Here is a 26247-nt window from a genome sequence, read left to right on the forward strand (position 1 = left end):
GGTAACCATTTGTATGCTTTTTTCCCCACACACAAAATAACAATCCTCTACTTTAGTATTAATATATACTTGCCCTGCATGAAACATTTTTCTATCAATGATGGATAGTTGTTTAAAAAGAACAGGATTATGTTGTACTTCATTAACTGTTTTGTGCATTGATTCAAGAAATGAGTCATAGTTTGTATCACAAATAGAACCTGCATTATTAGCTTTGGTATAACATTTGTAAGGAACAGTCACATTACAATTACTCCAACCCACGTGAACAGTATAATTTTTGTAAAAACACACAATTCCCTTTTGTGTAACAGGCAGGTACAATGCTATTTTGTCTTGTGATTTTACAGTTGTAGTATCAAAAATCAAATTTTCCCAGGTCTCTTTGACCCCTAGGGGGACAGCAGTCATTAATAATCCCCCGTATGCTGCTGGTATAGCTGTACAAACCCAACAATTTGAAACATTAAAAGTCTCAGCATACACATGTTTGATCGCTTGGTAAGTGTTAAAGTTTGGATGCCAGTCTATGAGTAACGCATCACGTTTATTCAGTTCAGCTTGTGTGGCTGGAAAAAGGAAAGGCCACAGCAAAAAGATTATTGTTATCAGTATAGTTAACAGAATGATCATGCAATACTTCTGAGGTTGTTCTGCATTCCTATTTCTCCATATCTGGTCATTTTGTTCTTGTTGTGTAACAGTAACAAATTTTTTGTCCAGTTCAAAGGTTTTAACCAGTTTACAGTGTGTCAGATGAATCCAGGATGCTCGCTGTGCGATCTTGACTGCAGTGGGTGTTGACAGTAGCACTTGGTATGGCCCTTCCCACTTCGGTGACGTCCAATTCTTCTTCTTGATGACTTTCACCCAGACCCACGTGCCTGGGACTACTGCTGCTTCCGATGGTCTGGTTTGTTCTTTATCTGAAGCAGAATTTAACTGAGAAAGTTGTTTATTACTTAGAAGTCGTCTCATATATTCTGCGAGTGAACTGTCGGCCTCCTGGTCTGCAGGCATGAGAGATTTCCACTGAGGTATATAATATGCCCTCTCAAATAATTTTTCAAAAGGAGTTAACCCCTTTGCATTTGGAACAGTTCTCATGCTCAACAGTGCCAGAGGTAGGCAGTACACCAAATGTTTTGCGTCTCACTAATTAACTTCGTAAGTTTACTTTTTAAAACCCCATTATGCCTCTCTACTAGTCCTGCAGATTGTGGATGATATGCACAATGGTTTTTCAAAGAAATTCCGAAATATCGGCTTAACTGTTGTATAGTTTGATTTACAAAGTGTGTGCCATTGTCACTGTAGATCTTTTCCGGTATGCCAAATCTAGGAATAATTTCCCTAACAAGCATTTTTGCAACAGTAGCTGCATCTGGATTTTTGGTCGGAAAAGCTTCCACCCATTTGGAAAACATATCTATAATGACAAGACAATACTTCTTATTTTCACATTTGTTCAGAAATCCATACAGATAGTATGGAACGGGTACAGTGGTGCAGGGAAACTCCCTTGCTTAGGCTTCAACGCCCCTTGTGCATGATGCTTATTACAAACATGACATGCCGCACAAAAATATTTAGTGTAGTTTATAAATCCATATGTTGTGAATACTCGATTCACTAACTGTACCATCCTCCCATTGAGACATGGCACTGCCCATGGCTCAACAAAGCTGCATATCTAAACAAATTAGACGGCAAAATCGTTTTTTCTTCTTTGGAGATGTACAGCCCTTTTTCAAGAATTGCTCCTCGTTTTATCCATTTTTGTTTTTCTACTTTCGTAGTAAGTGTCTGCATTGTTTTCAACATTTCTAAATCTAAAATCTCAGAAGGTTGTAATTCCTCACTCAAAAGAAATATTTCTGAAGCTGAATCTGCCTGCTTTGCAGCTGTATCAGCTCTCGCATTACCTTTTGAAATCCTATCCTGCTGCTTGGTATGAGCTACGCATTTACAAATAGCTACTTTTTGAGGTAACTGAATAGATCCTAACAAATCTAAAATGAACTGTGCATGATTAATTGGTTTGCCAGTAGATGTTATCATTCCTCTATTCTTCCACTGTTGCGCAAAAACATGTACAGTAGAAAAAGCGTACTGGCTATCAGTAAAAATGTTTACACATTTACCCTTTGCCAAGGTACATGCCCTTGTCAAGGCAATCAACTCTGCTGCTTGTGCAGATAAGTTGTGTGGTAAAGACTTTGCTTTTAAAATCTCAGTATCAGAAACTACTGCATACCCTACTAAGTTCTGCCATGTAGGACCCCTTCTGCATGAGCCATCCACGTAATATGTCACCTCGGCATTATCCAAGGGAACATCCATTAGATCTTTTCTAGGCAGTGTCTTTTGCTCAATCTCCTGCAGGCAGCTGTGTGGTGTGCCGTCCACAGGGGTTGGGAGCAAGGTACATGGATTCAAAGTTGTACATCATTCAATTGTCATGGATATGAGGATGGCTCAAAAGTATAGTCATACAGGAAAGATGTCTAGCAGGAGAAATATATGCTACTTTTTCTTGCAGTAAAATAATCACGACTGCATGGGGCACTCAATGTGAGAGGGTGGAACAACACTACTGAGGCTGAAGCCTGTACTGCCATTGCAGCTGCGACTACTGCTTGTACACAGTGGGGCAGGGATCACGCCACTGGGTCCAGCTGTGATGAATAGTAAGCTATGGGGCGTTGTTTGTCCCCATGTTGCTGTGTTAACACTGATGTCATATAACCTTGCTTACAATCTACAGTTTGGAAAAAGTGTTTATGATAGTTTGGTAATCCTAAAACTAATGAGGATGCTATCAATTGTTTTAGTTTGCAGAAAGCTGATTCTGCTTCTGGTGTCCATTGTAATAAATCTTGTGCTGCCATAGGCTTTTTGTATATCAAGTTGGTCAGTGGAGCAGACTACAAGGCATAGTTTGGAATCCAACTCAGACAGAAATTAGTCATACCCAGGAAGGCCATCATTTCCTTCTTGGTAGTCAGTTTGGGTGCTTGTAAAATTGCTATTTTCCTATCTTCATCTAATGTTCTGCCTTCTTTGGATATTACATATCCCAGGTATTTAACCTGCTTTTTCCAAAGCTGCAACTTGTTCTTGTTTACTTTATGTCCTTGAGTGGCTAAAAAATGTAATAATGCTATGGTATTTTCTCTGCATTTTTGCTGGGTGGGGGCTGCCAGCAGGATGACGTCTACATAAAGTAAAATCTGACTGCCCCTCGGTGGGGTAAATCCCGCCAAGTTGCTTGCCATCTCTTGTGATAATATTGTTGGACTTTCACAATATCCCTGTGGTAGTCGCGTGTATGTATACCTTTTCCCCTGAAATGTGAATGCAAACCAGTGTTGGCTGTCAGGGTGTATCGGTATCAAAAAGAACGCATTGCTAATATCTACCACAGAAAAATACTTCTGTTGGGGCTTCAAATCATTCAATAGAGTGTGTGGATCTGGCACCGTAGGTGCTCTAGGTATTACTGCATCATTTACAGCTTGTAAATCTTGGACCATACGCCATTCTCCGTTCGCTTTCTTGACAGGAAATAAGGGTGTATTACATGGTGAATCAGGAGATTCTACCAGTACTTCTTCCTTAAGTAAAGCTGCTATCATAGGTTTGATTCCTACTTCTGCATCTTTCCTTAAGGGATACTGTCTCTTCTGTGGTCTAAATGCTGATTTTGGCGTGATAGTAACTGGTCTTGCTGTACGAATGAGTCCTACATCTGATTTTCCTGTTGACCAGAGAGTTTTTGGTATGCTCCGTAAGGCATTTTCTTCCTCTTCTAGTAAGAGTGCTAATCAGCTGTCCTTGCTCCACTGCAAGTGTACAGCTGGGTGTGTCTGTGTTATCCAATTTAACTTCTGCTTCTGTACTCCCTGTTCTGACAGTTTTAACTCTGTCTGTTTTTCCCACTTTGTGACTTTTTTCCCTAGGTCTGCCCATTTCACATTCTTGTCCTTAGTCAAACTAACATGTGGTAATCGATTAGATTTATAAAGTGCAAAGAATTCCTGGGGCAATGAACAGCTAACTACACTGTTCCCTTCTGTGTCCCAGTACAGATTACGTAATACTAATCTGTTTGCATGGTTTCTAAACAGTTCTTGCTCATATTCCTTATCAGGTCCTGGTGTGCTACAGTAATACAGGGTACAGTGCAACAAATGCTGTTTATCAGTGTCAAGGGAGGGGGACTTACTGATGGCTATGTTCATCAGCTCTTTGGTTACTGCCCCTGGACCAGTCGTGACCAAGTCTTTGCTGTACCAATAAAATGTTTCGTCCTCCGGTCGCACTTCAAAAGTTTCCATTTGTCGCTGTGCTTCCATACCCTGCATAGTTGGAACTACTGCTATGCCAAATATCTGCATAAGATCTCTGCCCAAAAGGTTTAGTGGGCATTTTGCAGAAACAACAATTTTGCTTTTTTGGGTCATCCCTGAAACGGGGTCAGTTATTGCTATGTTATGGGAGAGTGGCTCCCAATACAGCTGTCCGTTAGCTGCTTTTACTAATATGTAATCAAGTGATTCTGAATTTTCTGGTAGTTTGGAAGGATGTATCAGGGTCCACGATGTCCCTGAGTCACACAGAAATTTAAATTCCCTCCCCTCTACCAGAAGTGTAACTTCCGGTTTCGTATCTACTAAGTAGAGCTCTAGGCTCAATAATGCTAAGTCTAAAATTTTACTTTCTTTACTATCTGCGATTTCCTGCACTTGCTCTATTTCTTCTGTCACATCCTCTACTCCCTCTATCACACTTGCATTTGTCTTTTCTTGGTTATTCCCTTCTAGTGATTCTTGACTATCATATAGTCAGTCCTCACCCTCCTTATCTTTCATGGTGACCTTCTTGTTTTGCTTGCAATCCCTTGCTAAATGTCCCTTTTTTCCGCACTTAAAACATTCACCCCTTTTCTTTCTTTCTCTCTTTAAACTCCTCTGATTGCTTATCAGATTGTTTGTTTCCCTGGGCATTTTTTTTGCCCTTTTTTCCGGACTGTACTACATAAACTTCTGCTCCATCTTTTACAGAAAATACTTGGGCTTTCTTTTTCTTTTTACTGTTAAAATGCCTTTTGGCATGTCTAGCATATTCAAGTAGTGACTGTAATCTACTTGTACGATGGTCTACCATGTGCTTTGTAGTAAAGCTGCTTATAGGCAAAATACTGCCTTTTAAAAATGCATTCTTTAGCTGCTGCTCATACAGGGAATCATGTGTTTGGTCTTCAGGTACCTGCATTCCACAATGGTTATTAAAACACTCTAATAATCTAGCATAATATCTGTCAACAGTTTCACCTTCTTTTTGGATGCATTGATTAATGCAAGTCCAGTATGCCCTAGGCTTCCATTTCTCAGAGATTCGGTCTGTAAGACCTTTTACTCTGTTATCCAGCTCTGCTTTGCTATGTGGGAGTGGCTTGTGTTCTGCGTCACGGGGATTCCAGTTGCCACTGATCATGTGCCAATCTGGCCCTATGATTTGTCTAACTACTTTTTCTACGTCTTCTCCATTTAAATGATAACTTAATCTCATGCCCTGTAAGTCTTCTAAGAATTTTCTAAAATTAACTTTCGGATGGGGAATTCTCTCTGTGGCTTTCCGGATGTCTTCCGGTGTCCATGGTCTATATACCAGGAGAGTTGGGTCCTGCCCTTCCTGTCCTGCCTGAGGATTTGGTACTTCTATGAGTGGACATATCTCTTCTTCACTCATAGCTCGTGAATTTTTGTTCATTTGATATAACTCAATATCCCCTCTTAAGTTACGTGTTCGAGACCTAGTCTCGACGGGATCTCTGACAAACGGTCCTGGCTTCGCGGGGACAGCCGGGTATAGCGGAGGTGGACCAACTTGTCCACTCGCTTCATATTCTGGTAAGGGAAGCGGAGGGGCTGATGCTATTACCAAATTATTGTCCTCTTTATCTAGAAACATTGCTTTTGAATTATTACTCTTTTGTTCCCTACGGTTTGCGTCCTCAATCCACCTGTGTGCCTGAGGAATGCCTAATTGACGTTGCTTTTTTACCTGACGTTTTGCGTCGGTTTTAAGCTGTTTGACAAGTTTAATAAGTGAGGATTTTTCTAATTTGCCATCATATTCATATTTATTAACCCATTTTGTATAGTAACTAACATTGTCGGCATGCTGTAATTGCATATATTTTGCATCTTCAGTTAACGACAGATCTTGGGATCTTTTTGTGCACTTATTTCCCATATTGTTGTAACTGTTAAAATGTCACGTAACCCTTCTTATTTTTACGTGGTACCACGATTTCTCTTTTTTACAGTTTATCTAGAATAACTGCCTACCTATTCTGTTTTCCTGATCTATGACAAGACTGCAATCTTTCTGTCCCTGACTTGTACAAGACAAATCTCCTGACAGACAATGTACATTGAGTCCCTGATCTAAAACAGAAAAAGGTAAATCTCACCTTACCTGAGCCTCCGTGATTGATCGTCTGGTTTGAGGAAAAACCGTTAACTCGTCCTCCAGTCGCAGATCAGAACAGTGGCTGGCCTCTTTTGAATGACAATTCAGTCGGAGGTCTTTCAGAGTAGAAGAACCGATGTGGTCTCTTCCCCGTACGGTTTCATGCCACCTGGCCCATCTGACCTGAGGCGAAGTGAGAGTTTCCGGTCCGAAGGACCAATCTGTCAAAGGAAAAAACAACTTCAAAAAGATCAATACACGTCAGGTTCAGGTTGAGGCACTTTAATTCTTTCAGCAAGGAGACAAAAACGTGCTAATACAGAGTTTGTCTAACTAGAATCAGGAAGTGAAGCCATTCTTATACATTTCTTACAAGACATTGCCTACTAAGCTGACGTAACAAATCACATGTTCTTACAATATTATTTCATAGCAGCTGTTTGTCCACGATTTTCTGCTGACACTATTAAGTTTATGAAAAAACTTCCTAAGAAAAACAACGTGGCCTTGGAGACCACCGGTTAGATACAACTTCTCACTATGTGATGTTACCATTCAAGGTACTATGGCTAATTCGAGCACAAAGCAAGTACAGATTATAGTTAATTTCTTCAAGCAGTCTTTGTTCAACTGTATCTATCTTTTTCTGCAGCTGTGCATGTTCTCATAACACAAACAGAGCTGATTGTTCAAGTTCAATAACGTTATAGAAAACAGTATTGTTCTATTCATTATTTTCCTGACCTAGCAGATAATCACCTGCTTCTCAGTAAATTTCCAAAAGGCATAAACATGAATTTTGCTGTGCTAGCAAATACTAGGTCAGAGAGCATCTTGCAGTTTCAGAAAGCATCTTGTAGTTTCATACAAAACTGAGCTGTACATAAAATAGAATGAAATGTGTTAACCCTTTTAGCTTCTAATAAGCACTAAACATATACATTAATACATATTTTTCTGACACCTTTCCAGCTGTTGCAGATGTCTTGTGAGGTACATACCAAATGGGGCATTATACTGTATAATAGGTCTAATGAGCGATGGGTACAGTGGGACAATGACCTCCTTTTTTTGGATGAAAAGCCCTTAGTGATGAGGTGTGCCACATAGAAGGATTTCCTGACTGTTGTGGCGATGTGGTTATCGAAAGTGAGACCACTGTCCATCTGTGTCCCTAAGTCTCTCATCACACTTTCGATGTTTGGTGTACTGCCACCTATGTGGTAATTCATGGGTACATGTTTTTTTCCAAAGGGGATAACTATACATTTCTTGGCATTAACCTTGAGCCCATGGCTCTGGCACCAGGCATCTGTTTCTGTAAGGCCCTTTTGTAGAATATCCACATCATTTGGGGATTCAATAATGGCTCCCAGTTTACAGTCATCTGCGGACTTTGTTAGCCAGAGTCCCTTAGTGTTGGCCTGTACTTCAGAGAAGTAGATGCCAAACAAGAGTGGCCCCAGGACTGAACCCTGAGGTACTCCACTTGTCACTTGTCTGGAGCTGGATTTGGAGTCGGCTACTTTTATAGTCTAGGATCTGTCAGTAAGCCAGTTGGCAACCCATCGAGTGACGTAGGGATTTATGCCCAGCATAGTAAGTTTATCTATGATTCCAGAGTAGGGGATGGTGTTGAAGGCCTTGGCGAAGTCCAGATAGGCTGTGCGGACCGCCTTACCCTCGTCCACAGCTCTGGAGACCGATTCGAAGAAGTCAGGTTCAGGAGACAAGCTCGGCCCTTCACAAACTCAAACTGGGTGGGGTCCAGTGTTTGAAGGTTGCCAATGTCTTTGTTTATAAGTTCCATGATAATGCGTCCCATGCCCTTGCAGATCAGGCTTGTCAGACTGATGGGACAGTAGTTCCCGGGATCCAAGATGGATCCCCCCTTGTGGAGTGGGATAACTGTAGCTGAGCGCCAATCAGTGGGCACGAAGCCTGAGATGAGGCTATGATTAAACATGACACTTAGGTGAGGTGCCAGTTCATTTTGTAGTTCATATAGTACACAGCCTGGGATGTCATCTGGTCCCATGGATGCTGTATTCTTAGCTTTGGAGAGTGCAGTTTCTACCTGTGTGGCCGTGATTACCGGAATTTGGCAATCTTTTGGTATTGAGATGGGCCCTTTAGGGGGTAATAGGAGGGTGAAGTTGGCACTAAATCGATCTGCCAGGATATTGGCAATATCCTTGGGATCAGTATATTTAATGCCATTCTGTTGTAGCTCAGAGCAGATCTGAGCATTGCCATTTAGATTGTTGACATAACTATAGAATGCCTTGTGGTTGTCTTTGGAATCTTTGGCAATTTTATTTTCGTAACTAGCTTTTGAAGATTTCCCAAATCTCGAACAACTGGGTCAACTCTAAGGGGTGTGATGTCAATGTGACAGTTCCCTGCGGTAGATGACTTCCCATGGGATACAGTAATACATTTTTTTGGCATTTAGTTTCAGTCCGTAATTTTGGCACCAGTTATTTGTGATGACCCTTCCTGCAGGATGGCTAAGTCAATTGAGGATTCATTGACTGTTTAGTCAGCCAGAGACTTTTGGTATTGGCTTTTACTTCAGAAAAGCAACTGCCAAACATGAGAGTTCCCAGCATAGAATCCAAGGGGACTACATTGGTGATGGGTCTCTTTGTGGAGGTAACCTCTCCTATTTTGATTATTTGCATCCTAATTTTGAGCCATTTGGCTATCTGTCAGGTGACATAGGGGTTTGTTTTCAGGTTATTTATCTTTTCTACTTTGCCATGAGTTAGAAATTGTGTAAAAACTTTGGCCAGGCTGAGGTATGCAGTGTGTACAGTTTTGCCTTCATCCATTGCTTTGGTGAGTTTTAAAAAAAATTCACCAGATTAAGTAAACATGACCTGCCCTTGATGAATCCAAACTGAGATGGGTCCAGTGTTTGGAGGTTCCCTATGTCCTAACTGATGAATTCCATGATAAGTCTTTCCGTAGCTTTGCATATGAGGTGATCAGACCTAAGGTCTATAATTGTCTGGGTCTGTGGAAGGTCCTCCCTTATAAAGGGGAATGACTGTAGCTGTTCTAAATTTACGTTGTACAAAACTTGTATAGAGGCTGAGATGCAGTATTTTAGCTTTTGAAAGCACTTTTAGGACTTGATCTGTGTGAAAGCTGGAGATAAGCCAATTTCAGGTACATCTTGGGGGGGGGGGGTTAGAACTACATTTATTGTCCAGTAGGTTTGCTATATCTTCAGCCTCAGTGTATGTACATCGTTCTCAATCAGCTAAGCACATTGCCGTGTTGTGCTTTTGAAATTACTAACATAACTAAAAAATGCCTTGTCGTTGTCTTTGGCCTGTTTTAGCCTCAGACTTGGTTTTAGTGGATTTTATTAAGCTCTTGAGTTGTTTGTTTATTTCAGTGACAGGGACTGTAACATTCTTGGCAATACTGTTCTTACTTTTGGTCAAAATTTGTTTCATTTTATTCTAAAGCGTGTTGATAATATGGTTCTACCATGTGTGTTTGTTTCTAGAGTTTGTCATGCACTTGTTCCTACGGGGTACAGCTGCATGTATGCATGTACAGTATTATGATTTATAGTCAAAAAGGTTTGAAGTTTAGTACGCTCTTACTAGTATTGCTCTATTACATGCGAGTGTGTTGATAAAACTTGTATGCCTTTGCATTTCAGGTGGTTGATCTTGTAGCCACTTAAGAAAGTGTGTGACAGGCTGTACACTGCCTGCTAGTGGTCAGTCTTTTTTGAACATCTTTACAAATGCTTTTTTTTTTTTTTTTTTTTTACTTTTCGTGTATTATCAAGTATGATTTCTTTTTCAAAAAGTGCTATTCAATTTAACATTGCATAGACTGCTCAAGTCCTGCATTCCTTGAAGTATCTTTCCTCTTCCTGAACAATATTTATAGCATGTAGTGTTCCCACAGATCCCATTTATTTTGACGTAGTTTGCCCCTTCTCTTTTCTAAAGTTCCCAACTCCAATTGTTTTATCTCATTTACAACAGTCATTAATTATGCTGATTTCCATTTTGGCAGGCAACAGCATCCAACTTAGTAGTACCTTGCTATGACCGGGCAATTCAGCTTCTATATCCTAGCCCCAAAACAATCATTTCCTTAGCTAAAATAATTTCTGACAAAGTATCTGTAGGACATTTCTGAAATCTACTAACATTGCATTCCCAAAAATGATGTTCACAGGAGCCCCTTTCATTCCCAACATACCTCCAACATGTCTAGCTGTGGAAAAATTCTCTGAAATCTACGTTGCATGTAAATAAAAATGCCTTTGCAAATGCATGTAAACTAACATTTTCTGATCGAGTGTTATAGTTACTCTGGATTATTTTATATGCCCTACTAATTATTTATTTATTTTTTTACCCAAGGCCCACATTTAGCACAAAGTGACTTTGGCAGCTGTGTAGGCCCCAGTGCTGGCTGGGGACCATAAATGTTACTAGAAGAAAAGAAAAAAGGAAGAAACTACTCGCTCTTACCCACATTAATGTTCAGTGCATAATTACCCATTTTGCTTCTCTAGGGAGTCTCCCATTAGCTCAGTCGTAGAGCTAATGAGATTGAGGCTTCTTCTAACTTCACAGCTAAAGTTTTACAAGAGTGTTTTGTTTTTACTTTTGGATTAGCCATTGGCATCGGTAAGTGGAGAATAGAACTAAATTGCACTGGTGACACTTTACTTCGTGTTGAAGAGGAACGTGGCTACTTAGTTTTACAGTGGAAGTGGAAGTTTGCCATTTTGTGTCACTTTATGGATTACTGTGCTTACAGTGTGTGTGTGTGTGTGTGTGTGTGTGTGTGTGTGTCTGTCTGTGTGTGTCTGACCTTATCTAAGGCTTGAACAAAACAGACTGTGTGAAGTCACCTTACTTGAGTCTGGTAAGTCACTGTAAATCAAAAATGCCAGTTGATAATCTCAGTCATTATTGTTTTATGATTCTCATTCAGAAAATTATACTAGTGCGGACAACCCATGAATACTGTCTGGTTAAATGACTTGCTTAGAGTCACACAGTAGGCAAACAGAGGTAGAAATATTCGAACCCTTTACCTTTGACTACAGAAGGCAGCTCATTAAGAGTTTAGAGCCGTAACCCTCTGCACTAACTGCCAGATCTTTGTTAATGTCTTCATTTTTGGATAAATAACTTGGGATCATATTCTGTCAGTAATTCCAGACATTAGAGTTTCATAGTTTTATTGTTCAGAAAATGCATGTTCATGCAGTGCCTGTTGCTGTGCTAAATGTTTATGTGAATTAAGAAAAAAAGATATTTTTAACTGAATTTAGAGATATCTGGCACTTAAGGGTCTGAGCTGTTAACAGATTGCTTCCTGTAATCAAAAGTTGTTGTTGTTGTATCTTTCGGCTTTTCCCAGTTAGGGGTCGCCACAGCGGAACTCCAGTCTGCTAATGATTGGCAGAAGATTTTTACGTACCGAGTTGCCAGCCCTGACGCACAACCTTCAACAAAGGTACGCCCATTCACGCATGTCTCCACACAGAAGACGCTTTAGCTGAGAATCGAACAGGACAATGTCTTACTATGAGGCGACAACGCTACCGCAGCACCACCACTGCATTAAATCCTTCCTCCTCAATTTGTTTACCGTGTGACTTTCATAAAGTCACTCACCAGTGCTCCTGAGTCACAACTGAAAAGGAATACTTTATCCAGTAGGTTTATCTGGTTAATACATTGATAAAAGAAAATAATATATAAATATGCCCCTTTTTTGGCCTTTGTCCCCCTATTATTTTTGATTTTGCCCAGAATTCTTGGGCAATGAAATTGAGATGCAGTTTGGTTTGTTCCTTGTAAAATGCATGTCTTTCTGGCAGATTCCTGTGGATTGCAGTCACTAAATAATACTAGACATGTGAGTTTCATAATTTGTTTCCTTTGGGAAATACTTACAAATGCAAAGCTTGTTATTCTAAGAAATGTCTAAGTATGTAAGAAAAATATTTAAAATCTGTTTGTGAATTTTGGGTCTTTGATTCTTGAGCTAAAAGGTTGGGAGGGCATGGTAGATGCAGTGGATGAAACTGTATTGTATTCACAGCAGTGAGCCGAAATATACTTCTTGGTCATTATTTATGTATTTGTTCAGTCACTTGGTCGCAGCAAACATCTGAATGTATGCAGTCATACAGGGGGCTGTAACTGATGGCCACATCTGTATGTGTGACTGCTTAATATAAATACTTAGTTCCTGTATCTCAAAGTAGTTGTGGTGTAAAGGAAGGCATTCATTGTAGTAAATAGGAACATCTTTGTGTAAACCATGTTCTTTGGGTATGATCCTTGGTTTTCTTGTTTTATTAACTGTTGACAGTGTATTTGTTATCTGGATGTGAATAAGATTAGCAGCATGAAGTTTGTGAGTTTATTGTTAAAATGTTAAATGCATTTTTAACTTTTTTGTAGGCACATGGGTGTGAAATGCACTGTGTTGGGCTGTAACAGTTTTTCTGGTACTTAATACAGATGAGTAATGCTATGAGTAGGTTCCTGTAGTGCAGGGCTTGATTCTTTTAGTCTTCATATGTCTAGTACGTGAATCATGAAGTGCAGTGGATTAGCAAGGAGGAAGCAAGGATATCTATGAAGAGGATGAAGAACAGAAAGGCTGTTGGTCCAGATGACATGCCTGTGGAAGCATGGAGATGTTTAGGTGAAATGGCAGTGGAGTTTTTAACTGGATTGTTTAATGAAATCTTGGAAAATGAGAGGATGCCTGAGGAATGGAGAAAAAGTGTTTTGGTACCGATTTTTAAGAATAAGGGTGATGTGCAGAGCTGTAGTAACTACAGAGGGATTGAACTGATCAGTCACAGCATGAAATTATGGGAAAGAGTAGTGGAAGCTAGGTTAAGAAGGGAGGTGATGATTAGTGAGCAGCAGTATGGTTTCATGCCAGGAAAGAGCACTACAGATGCGATGTTTGCTCTGAGAGTGTTGATGGAGAAGTACAGCGAAGGTCAGAAGGAGTTGCATTGTGTCTTTGTGGATTTGGAGAAAGCATATGACAGGGTGCTTAGAGAGGAGTTGTGGTATTGTATGAGGAAGTCGGGAGTGTCAGAGAAGTATGTAAGAGTGGTACAGGATATGTACAAGGGTAGTGTGACAGCGGTGAGGTCTGCGGTGGGAATGACAGATGCGTTTAAGGTGGAGGTGGGATTACATCAAGGATCAGCTCTGAGCCCTTTCTTATTTGCAATGGTGATGGACAGGTTGACAGACGAGATCAGACAGGAGTCCCCGTGGACTATGATGTTTGCAGATGACATTGTGATCTGTAGTGAGAGTAGGGAACAGTTGGAGGAGACCCTGGAGAGGTGGAGATATGCTCTAGAGAGAAGAGGAATGAAGGTCAGCAGAACTAAGACAGAATATATGTGTGTGAATGAGAGGGAGGATAGAGGAATGGTAAGGATGCAGGGAGTAGAGGTGGCGAAGGTGAGTGAGTTTAAGTACTTGGGATCAACAGTTCAGAGTAATGGTGAGTGTGGAAGAGAGGTGAAGAAGAGAGTACAGGCAGGATGGAGTGGGTGGAGAAGAGTGTCAGGAGTGATTTGTGACAGACGAGTACCAGTAAGAGTGAAAGGGAAGGTCTACAAGAGGGTAGTGAGACCAGCTATGTTATACGGGTTGGAGACAGTGGCATTGACAAAAAGGCAGGAGTCAGAGCTTGACGTGGCAGAGTTGAAGATGTTAAGATTTGCAATGGGTGTGACGAGGATGGACAGGATTAGGAATAAGTATATTAGAGGGTCAGCCCAGGTTGGAAGGTTTGGAGACAAAGCCAGAGAGGCAAGATTACATTGGTTTGGACATGTGCTGAGGAGGAACGCAGAGTATATTGGGAAAAAGATGCTAAGGATGAAGCTGCCAGGTAACAGGAAGAGAGGAAGGCCTAAGATAAGTTTTATGGATGTGGTGAGAGAGGACATGCAGGTGGTTGGTGTGACAGAGCAAGATGCAGAGGACAGGAAGAAATTGAAACAGTTGATCTGCTGTGGCAACCCCTAACGGGAGCAGCTGAAAGAAGAAGAAGATGTCTAGTATGTGTCTGACTAAGTTACTGGGCTGCCTCAGTAAATGAGACACTTATATCCAGAGGACTGTCCCTAGCTGTTAAAATGTGTTACACATTTGTGTTTTGAATTCCTGCATTCTTGAAATAGTTGATAATTAGTGCTTTACTATATTGCATTTTGCCTATAAATCTCAGTATGTGTGTTGTACTTTAATGGATTGCCAGGTGCATGTTCAATAAATGTGAGTTTCAAAAGAAGAGAAGTTTACTATTCCTCATGCTAAGTCTGCTTTCAGAGTGCGTATTTTGTTTTATTTTGGTGATCAAATGGCTTTCAGTGTTTTTGCTGCAAAATTTTTAATAAATATTTTAAATTAAATTCAAATCTGTGTTATTATTGTAAAAGTGAAGAACAAAATAGTATGCATACTGGCAGTTTTGAAAGTGATGTGATGTTGTCATTTTCATTCATTCCTCAACTGACTGGTGGTCTGTTTGGCTCAGTGTCTTTTACCAGATTCACACTTTGAACTCTCGAGCTCCTTCCTTATCCATAATGCCCTGTTATCTCAGCATACCTCATATTTCATGTGTTGCAATATCATTCAGATGCAAATCTTCTGCTCTGGAGCTAACTAGATGTATTTTTTATCTCGTATTGTGCATTTTTTTTACTTTTTCCTACTGATCTCTGTCACCCTTCCTCCCTTAACCTTTCTTATATGTTTTTGGGTTTTTGTGCATAGTACTGTTCCCTTTCTGTTTAGGTCCTCCTACCCATTTCAGGGTAATTTTCAAAGTACCATTGCTGGTACCCTTTCTTCTTCTTCTACTACTACTTCCTTTTCCTACCCAATACAGGCTATTTTTCAGTACCATTGTTGGAACCTTGACCTTTGTATTTATTCAAAAAAATGAAAGTTTTGTTTTATTTTCTCTGTGTCAGCAAGATGTCCGACAAGGTCATGGGGTTCAAAAAATGCACTTCTTGTGAGCTTAAGTTCCCCAGTTCTGATGCCCACAGCGTGTGTTTTTACTGCTTGGATGCTGCCCATTTGGACACCCAATGCCTGATATGTACAGGGTTTAATTCCAGGCCATTGAGTGATAGGAGAAATAAATTAGTCTTGAGGGGTCTATTGCCTTCTTCCTCTTCTTCCTTGTTTGCTGAGTCTCAAGCCTTCAAAAGGAAGTTTGAGAAAGGGAAGCCTGACTCGACTCTGAAGGAGAAAGACTTCAGGAAGTGGTCCCCCATTTGTTCTCCCAGGTCATCTCTGACAATAGAGACTCCAGCCAAAGTCTTGAGTCAGTTTGATCCAACTTCCTAGGATCCTAGCTCATCCAAGGCTAAGTCACCTCTGACTCCATCTCCCTGCTTCACTCTGGAGACAATATCTCCTTGGTTCCATGCCACTTTTCCTATAGGAAACACTGAGGAGCCTCTCCAGACCACCTTCTACCAGCTCCTCCCTTAGGTCATTCAGGAGCCTTTCTGAAGCAGAGGTGGATAGAGTGATGAGGAAGTTCCTCAGAGCTTAGATCCAGATGGGGGTGATCCCGGCTGTGCCTCCCATCAGACCCATGAGCCTACCTCCCCACCCAGCCTCAAGTGATATAACCTTCTCCGATTCAACCTGTGGTTTCTCACTGGATCCAAAAACAGGTTATTCTTCCACTCTGACCATATTCCTGAGTTACCCAGTTCTGACCCTTTCAGAGCAGAACAACTTTCGGAGCCGAATCATTAGCTCCTGCTCAAGTCGGTTAGGTTGACATTGAAGCTGTCAGAGCTATCCTTGTCCTTGTAGCCTTGCTGCTAGACAGCTTGAGTTCGACTCACTCCTGAAGACAGGTGTCAATGGGAATTCAGGGCTTGACAACAGATGTTGCTTTTGATTTGGTACAGCCACCTGCTGTTTCCCTTGGACCTTCTGTTTTTGACGTAATAGAGAGGGCCTTCTCTTTACTGAGAGAAAGGACGTCCTTACCCCACATGTATGCTACTTGTGCCTCACTATTGAATTTGATCTCTGAGCCTCTCAAGTCTATTTCATCAGGACAACCAAATCCAGTCAAGCCTTCAATCAATCTTTCCTCAGGATCCCCCTATTAGTTGCGATACCTCACCAAGCCATTCCACCGATGAGGTCCCTAGGAAGAGAACATGTAAAAGGAGACACCTAGATTCCCCCCCCCCGGAATCTCTCACCAAGGACACCGACTTCGATGAAGGGGAGGGTCCCCCAGATATCCACCTGATAATGCCTCCATAAGCAAAAAAGGTGGGTGGTATTCCAGACCCACTTCCAAGGAGGAATCAGTGTTTTTGGAGGCTTTTGGGTCTGGGCATCCATGTCTTTGGTTTCAGTGGCTAATGAGTTGATAGACCTAGTCTCAGGCCGTGCATGGAAGGAGACAGATGCTGTGAAGCCTATCCCCCAGGTGACCAGAAAAGTTTTTAGTTCCCCCGTAGGACAGAGCCCACTGGAGCAAGTGAATCCCTGTAGATGCCAAGGTCATGGTGGCAGCCACTAAAAAAGATCTCAAGGAGCAGAGCTCATCTGTACATTGCCGTAACAAGGAGTCTAGGGTCTTGGACTGATTTGGCAAGTGAGTTAATGCCTCAGCAACCTTTGCCCTGCAGTCACTGAATTATCTGCCTCACCAAATGTCTTTCTGGGTCCGTGTCTGTGGAGGACCAAAAGAAAGCTTCTTCACATCTGGCCAACCTTCAGTCCATTTCCAATGCATCCATGAGGGTATTTCACGCCGCTGAAGGTACCTCAGCAGTGGGTGGTTTGGGCATAACAATCAGGAGACATGCCTGGATACACCTGTGCAATTTTGTGGAGGCCTTTCAAATCTTCGTTCAGCAGTGCTCCTTTGATGGATCATTCTTGTTCGGCCCCAAAGTGAAGAAAACACTGTCCAGAAGTGAGCAAGATGGAAAGACCTTGTCTGACATTGAGATCCATTTTTCCATCCCTCAGAGATCCTTCTGTTGAAATCAGTGAGGCATTAAGAAGATGTGGTTTTGCAAGTCTCAAGGGACTTTCCAAGACTCAAAAGGAGACAGTTCTCCCCGGGGCAGGGTGGGGGAACGCTAATGGAAGATGCCACCAGCATGACTAGTCTTGCAAGCCTTAGGGTCCATGGCAACAGCAATAACTGTTGCTCCATTAACCAGATTTCATATGTGGCTTCTGCAGTAGACTCCGTCAGTACAGTAGTCTAGTGTTCAACAGTCCTTGTACACTCCAGTCAGGATCACATAAGTTTGCAAGGAAAACCTTCTGTGGTGGAGCCATTCAGATGAAGTTTCTCAGGATTACCCATTTGTTCTTCCTCTACCGGTAGCCTCAGTGATCACAGATGCTTTCCAATTGGGGTGGGTGGAGCATTTCTTGGAAAAGACAGTCCAAGGTTTGTGGTCCACAGAAAAGGCCAAGGCGCACATCCGGGTCTTGGAAATGAGATCAGTTTCCTTAGTTAGACCAAGTTGGGAAGAAGTTTTGGATAAGGGTTGGGACTCAGATCGAGTCCTACAGTGGTCATAAACTGCTGTGGCCACAAGGGGCAGTTTATGCAAACACAGAAAGTGTGATTCAGAGACATTTTAACTGCAGTGAGGAAAGATTTCATTATTGGCTAATTTGCTTGTCTTTTAGTTGTGTTGCGTTAATGCTGGTGATAGTCAACAGTATCCTGTAGTAATCTCCACTAGAAGCACATGCTTTATGTTGGCACATGCCCCCCTTCATTCACACACACACACACACACACACACACACACAGTCTACTTTAGTTCAGCGAACGATCAGATGACTGAACGCTGTTAGTTCGAATGCTAAGTGGCGAACTGGCAAAATAGCAAACGGCCGGAACAGCAAATTCTTTCCCAGAGAAAGAAATCACTGGGCCGGCCGTCTGGGTTGTGCCGTTTCCTCCACTGTAGTGCGATCTCAGAGTTGGTATATTTAAGTAGGGTGGGTGTGGTAGTAACCCCCTGTTAGTGTTTTTGTTTTTTGTTTTTTTTTTGGGTACAGCGATTGTTTTTCCCTTCCCTGGGAAAAAAATTGCTGTTCTGGTTGTTCGCTGTTTTGAGTATTCAAGATTTAGGGATTGATATAACAACGTTCGATTATCTGATCGTTTGTTGTTATATTATAGACCCCCCCACACACACACACACACATATATACACACACACTACGTCAGATACTCTCTCTCACTTGATCACACTCACTGATGCACTCACTCATTCAACTGTACACACCAACACATCTATGCTACCTCTACCTAACTTACCTCACCCCGTGACAATCCACTCAGGCAGACACACACACCTGCCTGTATGTCAGATACCAGCCCTCACTTGATCTCCCTCACGGACACACCTATTCAATCATACACGCCAACACAACTATGGGACTTGTTCCCTAACTAACCCTTCCCCACTGTGACAACCCACCCAAACAGGCACACACATTCATTCAAGACCACTCACACCCCTAAAGACATGTACAAATACAGGCATACACATGTACATACACACACACACACACACACACACACACACACACACACACACACACACACACACACACACACTACCTGTCTGCTAAATTCTCCATTACTTACTGTAGCATAATCTTTCCAATTAAAAGTAATGGCCTTGCTATGCTAATTTACACACATATGAGTGATTCTTCGAATCCTTCATTTGTTTATTTATTTATTTCAGTTTGATGACGGGGGAAGTCCACTGGGCCTAAAAAGAGACCGTTTTCAGTGGAGGCCCAGGGAGAAAAGCTCCAGTAACAATGACAAACATATTAGCATATACCTATACAAAGCAAAGAAGTCGTACAGCTTTATGCAGCATTCTACAGTAAAAAATTTCTATATTCAACAATAATAATAACATCTAGCAACTGTACAGTCTAAGTCCTTCATGTGCAGAAATCTCTTGCACAGGCATTTCTAGGGGAGAGCACGTGGATAATTTGCATAGGACTCACCCGATGGAATGCCTCATTATCATTTAGCACAGCCGTGGAAACAACCCACTGCAGAATCACTGCAGTGGGCTTGTCCGTGCATTGCAAAGGGCTACCATAAGCAGAAAACCAATCATGTTAAGGCTTACTGCTGGTAATAACCCTTTCCGAATCCCAGCCAATCATGTAAATAAGATGCATTTACCATCATGTTTAATCTGATAAAATGTTCTAAAGTGAAGGACAATGTTAAAACATTAAGGATTGTGAGTAAAGTTAACTTTTTTCATTTTTAATTTATTGTCAAGTTTATTGAGTGTCATAAACATGGTTTTATAACAAATATGGTTCTGTTTTAAGTTTTCATGGTAATATCTGACATTGACAATAAAAATGGATTGTGTAGAAGTAATCTGCATGTGGTACACAAATTGGGAAATGCAGTTCTAAAACATTCCGTGGAAGACAAACATTTTGAAATGGTTGTTACTTAAACACTCTGTCTTGCAACAAAGTGCCTCTAGAGCAACAGATGAGACTGACAAGATCCTGAGGTTTTGATGTTATATTTTAGGTATTAAAGAATCATTTGAAGCACCTTGTGCAGTTCTAGCTGTCTTAGAGGGTAAAATGAAGGAAGCTACTTTACAGAAAGACCACTGAAATGATTAAGGTAAACATGGGCATGAAGTACTCGGGGAGGATAGGATAACTGGAACAGTTTAAACTGCAGGAGAGGACCAGCAGAATGTGACGATTTTATGCTCATAAAATTCTGTAAGGCAAGTTTACAGTAGTGGATTTCAGAAGAAAAGCATCAGCATATGGAAGTGGTCAAAGTCTCCAGCTGAAGGGTAAAAAAGTTTTTTTTCACTCATCTGGACCTTGCCTGATAGCTAATGTTCCTGCTCAGTCACCCTATAGTTTTCATGGAGCAGGAGCAGAGCATTCCCTGGTTATGGGAGAGCCCAAGGACCCATTCATTCATATCAAGGTAGCCCTGTTGCCCCAGCCGTTCCCCAGCAGTGAGAGTTGTGTAGTAGGGAGTAGGCCGGCATGATGGTTTTGCAGAGTGGCTTACCGATCCCCTGGTGGAGTGCCCTCTCCCCTTGGGCAGCTACTTGAGCTCTTCTATGTGCTGCTTGCCACAGGAAACATGCTTCTGCATACTAAGTCCCCTGGGCTTTGTGTATGTGCATTATAGCAGCAAAAGCACACAGGCTAGCTCTCCATGGGTGCAGCACCCAGTGCTTCCTTTTAGTGTCACTCAAGTGGCAGTCCAGAGCCACCTCCATTGGCAACTGCCCACTTCCATCCTACCCTGATGGGCTCTATCAGGTGTCCAAACCCGTAGTTGAACATAGGTCACCTGGGCCATAGCCAGGGGTTTTATTTCTGTTTGCTACCAGAGCTGTTAAATGCAGAAAGTGTGCTTATGGAAAATAAAGTGGTATAATAGACTGCATTTCAGAAAAATGATGCATCTGTGGAGAATTTTGAAAAGGCATAGATCTGAGACAATATTGGGTTACATGAAGTTTTGGATGTCAATAAATGACTTGCTGCAGCAGAAGAGTAAACTCAGTGGACATAGTAAACTTTTCAGTCAATAGACGCGAATGCAGTTAGGACCACTTTCAGTTTTTGTGCTGCTAGGATGGTCTTCTGGTATCAAAGTGTATGCCAACATTTTTTTTGACAATCTTAGATTTATTTAAAGCTCTCTACGCCCTATAAACAGCTGTTGAGTACAGTGGGTGGAAGTTTTTGAATGTTACTTGAATTTGCATTTTGCTGAACTAACAATGCAATATAAGGTAAGGATGCTGAAAGTGAAACAGCAAGACTAGCTGTTAAATACATTGTTATCTGTGTGCTGGAGTTTGTGTGCATTGCATGCTTGAGGGAAGTACTTGGCATCTTCAGGTGTTTATAGATATCATTCAGGTATGTAGTGCTATGACGTATGTAATCTATGAATTTTGACTTACAGGTATATGGATGGGGTTACAATGGAAATGGTCAGCTTGGCTTGGGCAACAGTACTAATCATCCAACACCTTGCAGAGTGACAGGTTTACAAGGAGCTTGTATGATCCAGGTATGTGTTTACCTTCAGTGTAATCAGGTTTCCAGAAATGGATTACTGTTTTTTATCTAGCACTACATTAATTCAGTCATTCACATATCTTACTTTTATTCTTCTTAGTCTTCTCTGACGGATGCTTACCTATATTACCCCTGTTCCCTTTCCTGTTACAGACCGCTCCTGCTTGCTCACTCTACTTGTATTTTAGCTGCACTCATTCTGATGTTTATTGATTAGTTCCCTATTGTTTGATGGAAATGCACATTTCATATTTTTAGGCTACAGGAAGAAACATATATAAGGGAACAGGGCATCCTGTTTTACTTACAAAGAAAATATATGACTAAATTCAGAAACCATCTTCCAGGCAGTTTAATTGGAATTTTCCTGTCCTGTTATTGGAGGCATTATATATAGCAATGTATGTAATATGGGCACCTCTATGCTGACGTTAGGGAATCTGGATCAGTTTGTCAAAACCAGTCTGACTGAATGTAATTTGCATATGAAAAATGACAGTCAAAAAAGTACATCCAGTCACAGTCAGAACAGAAAAAGAGCTCTTAAATTATCATTTTTTTTTGTTTTGTTTTTGAGGAGCAGGGGAGTAAAGCATTCATACCTTCCTGTGTTGGAGGCATGTGTACTCTTCCACATTGTAATAAGCCCTTATGTTTCTCCAACTTAGTGGAAAGAATCCCCCTCCCCCAAGTAACTGGGAATTTCATTTTTTTTGTTAAATGACCCATTAATGAGGTATACATTACTGCTCCCAATCCACTCTGCGAGCCATTTTTTAACTATACACTTGATCTCTTGTGTGAGTCATTCACAGACAAACTCATAACCATTTTCTTCCCTACCTTTCAGAAATGAAGCTGAATGCTTATAGGTTCATATGTAAGTACAAGGCTAAGGGTCTACTTTAATTCACTGAAAGTTCATTTCACTAAATTTCAAAACACTCACACCAAATTGCTGAAAGCTCAAATCACTGAAAACTAATTTTGCTGAATCACATTTCACTGAATGTTAAGTACTTTTAGGCAAATAAAACATATATGCCCTTTTCCCCACTGTAGTGCAATCCTGGAGTTAGTATATATAGTTGGGGGGGTACAGCACCTCACAATGGGGGGGGGTGTACCCCCCACCTACTTTTGCTTTTATATTGTTAGCTTTCAGTGAAATGAGATTTATAAATATAAAAGTTAAGTAGGTGGGGGCCCCCAAGCCCCCCACACCCCCTCTAACTATATATACTGACTCTAGGATCGCACTACAGTGCAGAAAAGGGCATATATGTTTTAGTTGCCCAACAGCACTTACATTCAGTGAAACGTGATTCAGTGAAACGAATTTTCAGTGATTTGAGCTTTCAGTGATTGTTTGAGGGTGAATTGAAATTCAGTGGAATGTGTTTTCAGTGAATCAAAGTAGAACTCTAGGCTAGCTGCTCTTTTGGACTATTTTAAGCCTAGCCTATTTCCCTTAGTGAGAATAAAACCCTGTACTGCTTGCCTGTGAGGTTAATGCTTTAGCCATCATGCCAACTCTCCACCATGCTGCCTTTGTGCCATTTCAACTTTAGTAAGTGGTCTTAGATTTGTGGTGAAGGACAACCGCAGTTGTTTCAGTAAACCAGCTAATATTTCAGTTTTTGTCGTACTCATTTCTGGTATTATTTATTTAGCAGATTATATTAAACGGCTAACTGCATGTTGGAGCACTAATACAAAATGATGAAGTACAAAATGGCAAAACACATTTGCTAGTAATAGAAAACAGACATAGTATATGGATAAGAAGGACCTACATGAGATAAAAAAGCTCAGTAAAGTGTATTTATAATTATTGGTCTGGTACTCAGGAATTTATTTATTTGTCTTTTATGACCGGGAAAGTCCGACGGGGCAGCGCCCATTTTCAGTGAAGGCCCCAACGAGAAAAAGCTCCACCATGTTACATTTATTTTAGCAAGTGGATCTCAGACAGTTCTCAGTAAAAACAACAGGTACATTTCTCATGAAACAACAAACATAATTACAAGACAGGTTTATACAGTAAAGTATCCATATACAGTAAAGTACCCATTTGAATTAGTGTGATGTTTAGCTAATAAATCCCATGCATATGTGTAATCTATGGGATAATTGTATTCCTTCTTTCTTAAGATGCTAGGTTAACTAATCACACCTAAGTTTATGGAAACATTTGTAATATCTTCTGTTCAGCAAATGTGAGGAACATGCACTACAGAAAAAAATCATGAATATCTACAATATGTCATGCTCATGGATGTGCTGCAGAGAAAATTATACTGAAGACACTAATGCAAAAAACTGCCAATCTGTGCTAGGAGCTGTGACAAGCAAGTATGTGACGAGATTTGTTTGTTTCTGTTTTACTTTTTGTAATTTTTAGCTCTGCTTTCATTGCACTTGTGCTCTTTTGGTGGGCAAAGCTGTATTTCACTATTCTTTCTTGGCATCCCACCTGTGAAGACTGGTAGAGAAGGGTGAAGGCTGCCAGTCTAGCCAGATAGAATTGTTCAGATAATTCTGTCATGTGTCAATATAAATGTGAATCACAAGCTTATTGTCTTAAATGAAAAAAATGCTGTTACAAAAATGTGGCAACAGTGCTTTCTACTGACCCAGTAATAGCATGTTGTAATCTTTTGATCTAAAGTCTGCTCCAGTCCGGCTAGATGAAGGCTTCCTGCCTGTTGCTTTAAGGCTAAAGGTAATGACCAGAATTTACATGTTTAATGTCCTTTATTGCTGTAAGTGTAAAAGAATGTAAGTGCAGTTTCTGTCAGCCTGGGAACACCAGGAAAGTGTAAAAGATGATGTAATGTTTTAGCAGGACTGCAGTTTCAATTTAAACATTGAGAACCAGAGATTATTAAGCATTTTTGTCTTGATATCCAACTCAGCACTGCCTTATACTCTAGGTAAGTAGTATGTTAGAACTGTGTTTTCTCCTAGAAGTAGCCAGGAATTATAAAGATTAGACTAAGTGTTTTTCTGTGATGTCAGAACTGTACTACTGATTTATTTGAAGTATTTCTCTGTGTTCTCTGAACTCTCTTGACTAGCACTGACTGTGTAGTAGAAAGTATTGTTTTGTGTTTTTTATTATTATTATTAAATATTTTAAAACATTTTAACTGTGGCTGGTGTGTGTAGAGATAAATTAAGCTGTAGAGTACATTGCATATTTATAGAGTTTATTGTGCAAATCCGCTCTAATACACCTTGACTGATTAGTCACACTTACCAATTGGATAATAATATTGCACAGTAATAATTGGACACCCTTTTAAGGGCCTTTGGGTAGCTGATAATATTAGCTGGGTGGTGGCAGTAATTACTAACGTATAGTCTGGGTAAAAGGGGCACAGCTGGAGAAACTCTGCCAGCCTTCCCCAGGAGTGTATATGTGGTTGTATAAACTTATCTCAAAGTGTGTGTGTGTGTGTGTCAGCTACTTGGGCAGGGACACGAAGCACTGGTTGGACAGAGATGGTGCTGGAGATTTTAGCTTGCCCAGCTAGGCTGAGATCTGCACCCTATAGCTGTGCCAGTGGGGAGTCTTATTGGGGATCTGGAGAGCAAGGGAGCGACCAGCCCCAGACTGACTGTAATCTCTGTGTGCTCTTAAGGGAAATTGCACTTTACTGTGCATATTTGTTATCATTTCCCCATATATGAGATGCCCTCTCTGGTGTTAGTGGTAAGGATTGAGGCTCCTTGATTGCTGGGCCAGGGCATGAGCGTCACATATTAATTGGTGGCAGTGGTTGGGATATCCACCTCACATATGTGTTTGGCAGTGGTTGGGATATCCAAATCACATATTAATTAGTTGGCAAATACTAATTGGCTTGTAGTGGTGTGGGTAGAGTGAATCCTGTAGCTTGTGTACAGTGAGCTGAGGGTGACCTAGTGGTTAAGTTGTTTGCCTTATAAACACAAGGCGCAGGGTTTGAGTCTCACAAGGGATAATTGGCTAGGCTTAAAATGGCTTGCAAGGACAGTTAGCCTAGTACTAATCTATGAACCTGTGAATCTAAAACAGCCATGCAGTGAATACTCAGTTCGGAGTTCAGATCACAATTGTTTTATTTCTTTTGTTAGTGTAGTTAGTCAGGGTGAGCAGGCAGCATGTCAGGAGAGAGTATGGAAAGCTGACAAGGAACCAACTGGTGGAGATGTGCCAGGCTAGGGGACTGGTGCATGGAAACCTAACTAAGGCAGACCTGATTGCAGCCTTGGTTACAGCTCCATCAGAAAACAGCAACCAGGAGGACAATCAGACTGGCAGTGGAGATATAATTCCCTCAGAGCATGGACAGCTCAACCTTTTGGACTTAAAAATCCAGCTGGAGCTAAAGAGACTTGAGTTGGAGGCCATGCATGTGGAATTAGAAGCAAATGAGAGACTGCAATGTTTGCAGGCTGAGGAGAATGAGAAACTGTTATGTCTGCAAGCTGAGGAACAAGAGAGGCAGAAGCAGCATGAGAAGGAGATGCTGACTCTTCGCCAGAGTCATGGAGGTAATGGGAAAGGGAGTAACTGGACCCCAGAAGCACAAAAGGT

At 41.1% G+C, this 26247-nt stretch overlaps 1 protein-coding gene across 3 annotated transcripts in view; it reads left to right on the forward strand.

The window, feature by feature from the left end:
• RCBTB1 (RCC1 and BTB domain containing protein 1) overlaps positions 1–26247 on the forward strand; it is a 2478854-nt gene that overhangs the window by 1284769 nt on the left and 1167838 nt on the right. For all 3 annotated transcript variants that reach the window (XM_044071068.1, XM_044071070.1, XM_044071069.1), the window contains one exon: positions 21547–21654. In XM_044071068.1, coding sequence (XP_043927003.1) covers positions 21547–21654 — 108 coding nt within the window. The remainder of the gene's footprint in view (positions 1–21546; positions 21655–26247) is intronic.

Source organism: Protopterus annectens, chromosome 5.part0 (assembly GCF_019279795.1).
Source record: "Protopterus annectens isolate FY-2018-M chromosome 5.part0, PAN1.0, whole genome shotgun sequence".
NCBI lineage: Eukaryota > Metazoa > Chordata > Ceratodontiformes > Protopteridae > Protopterus > Protopterus annectens.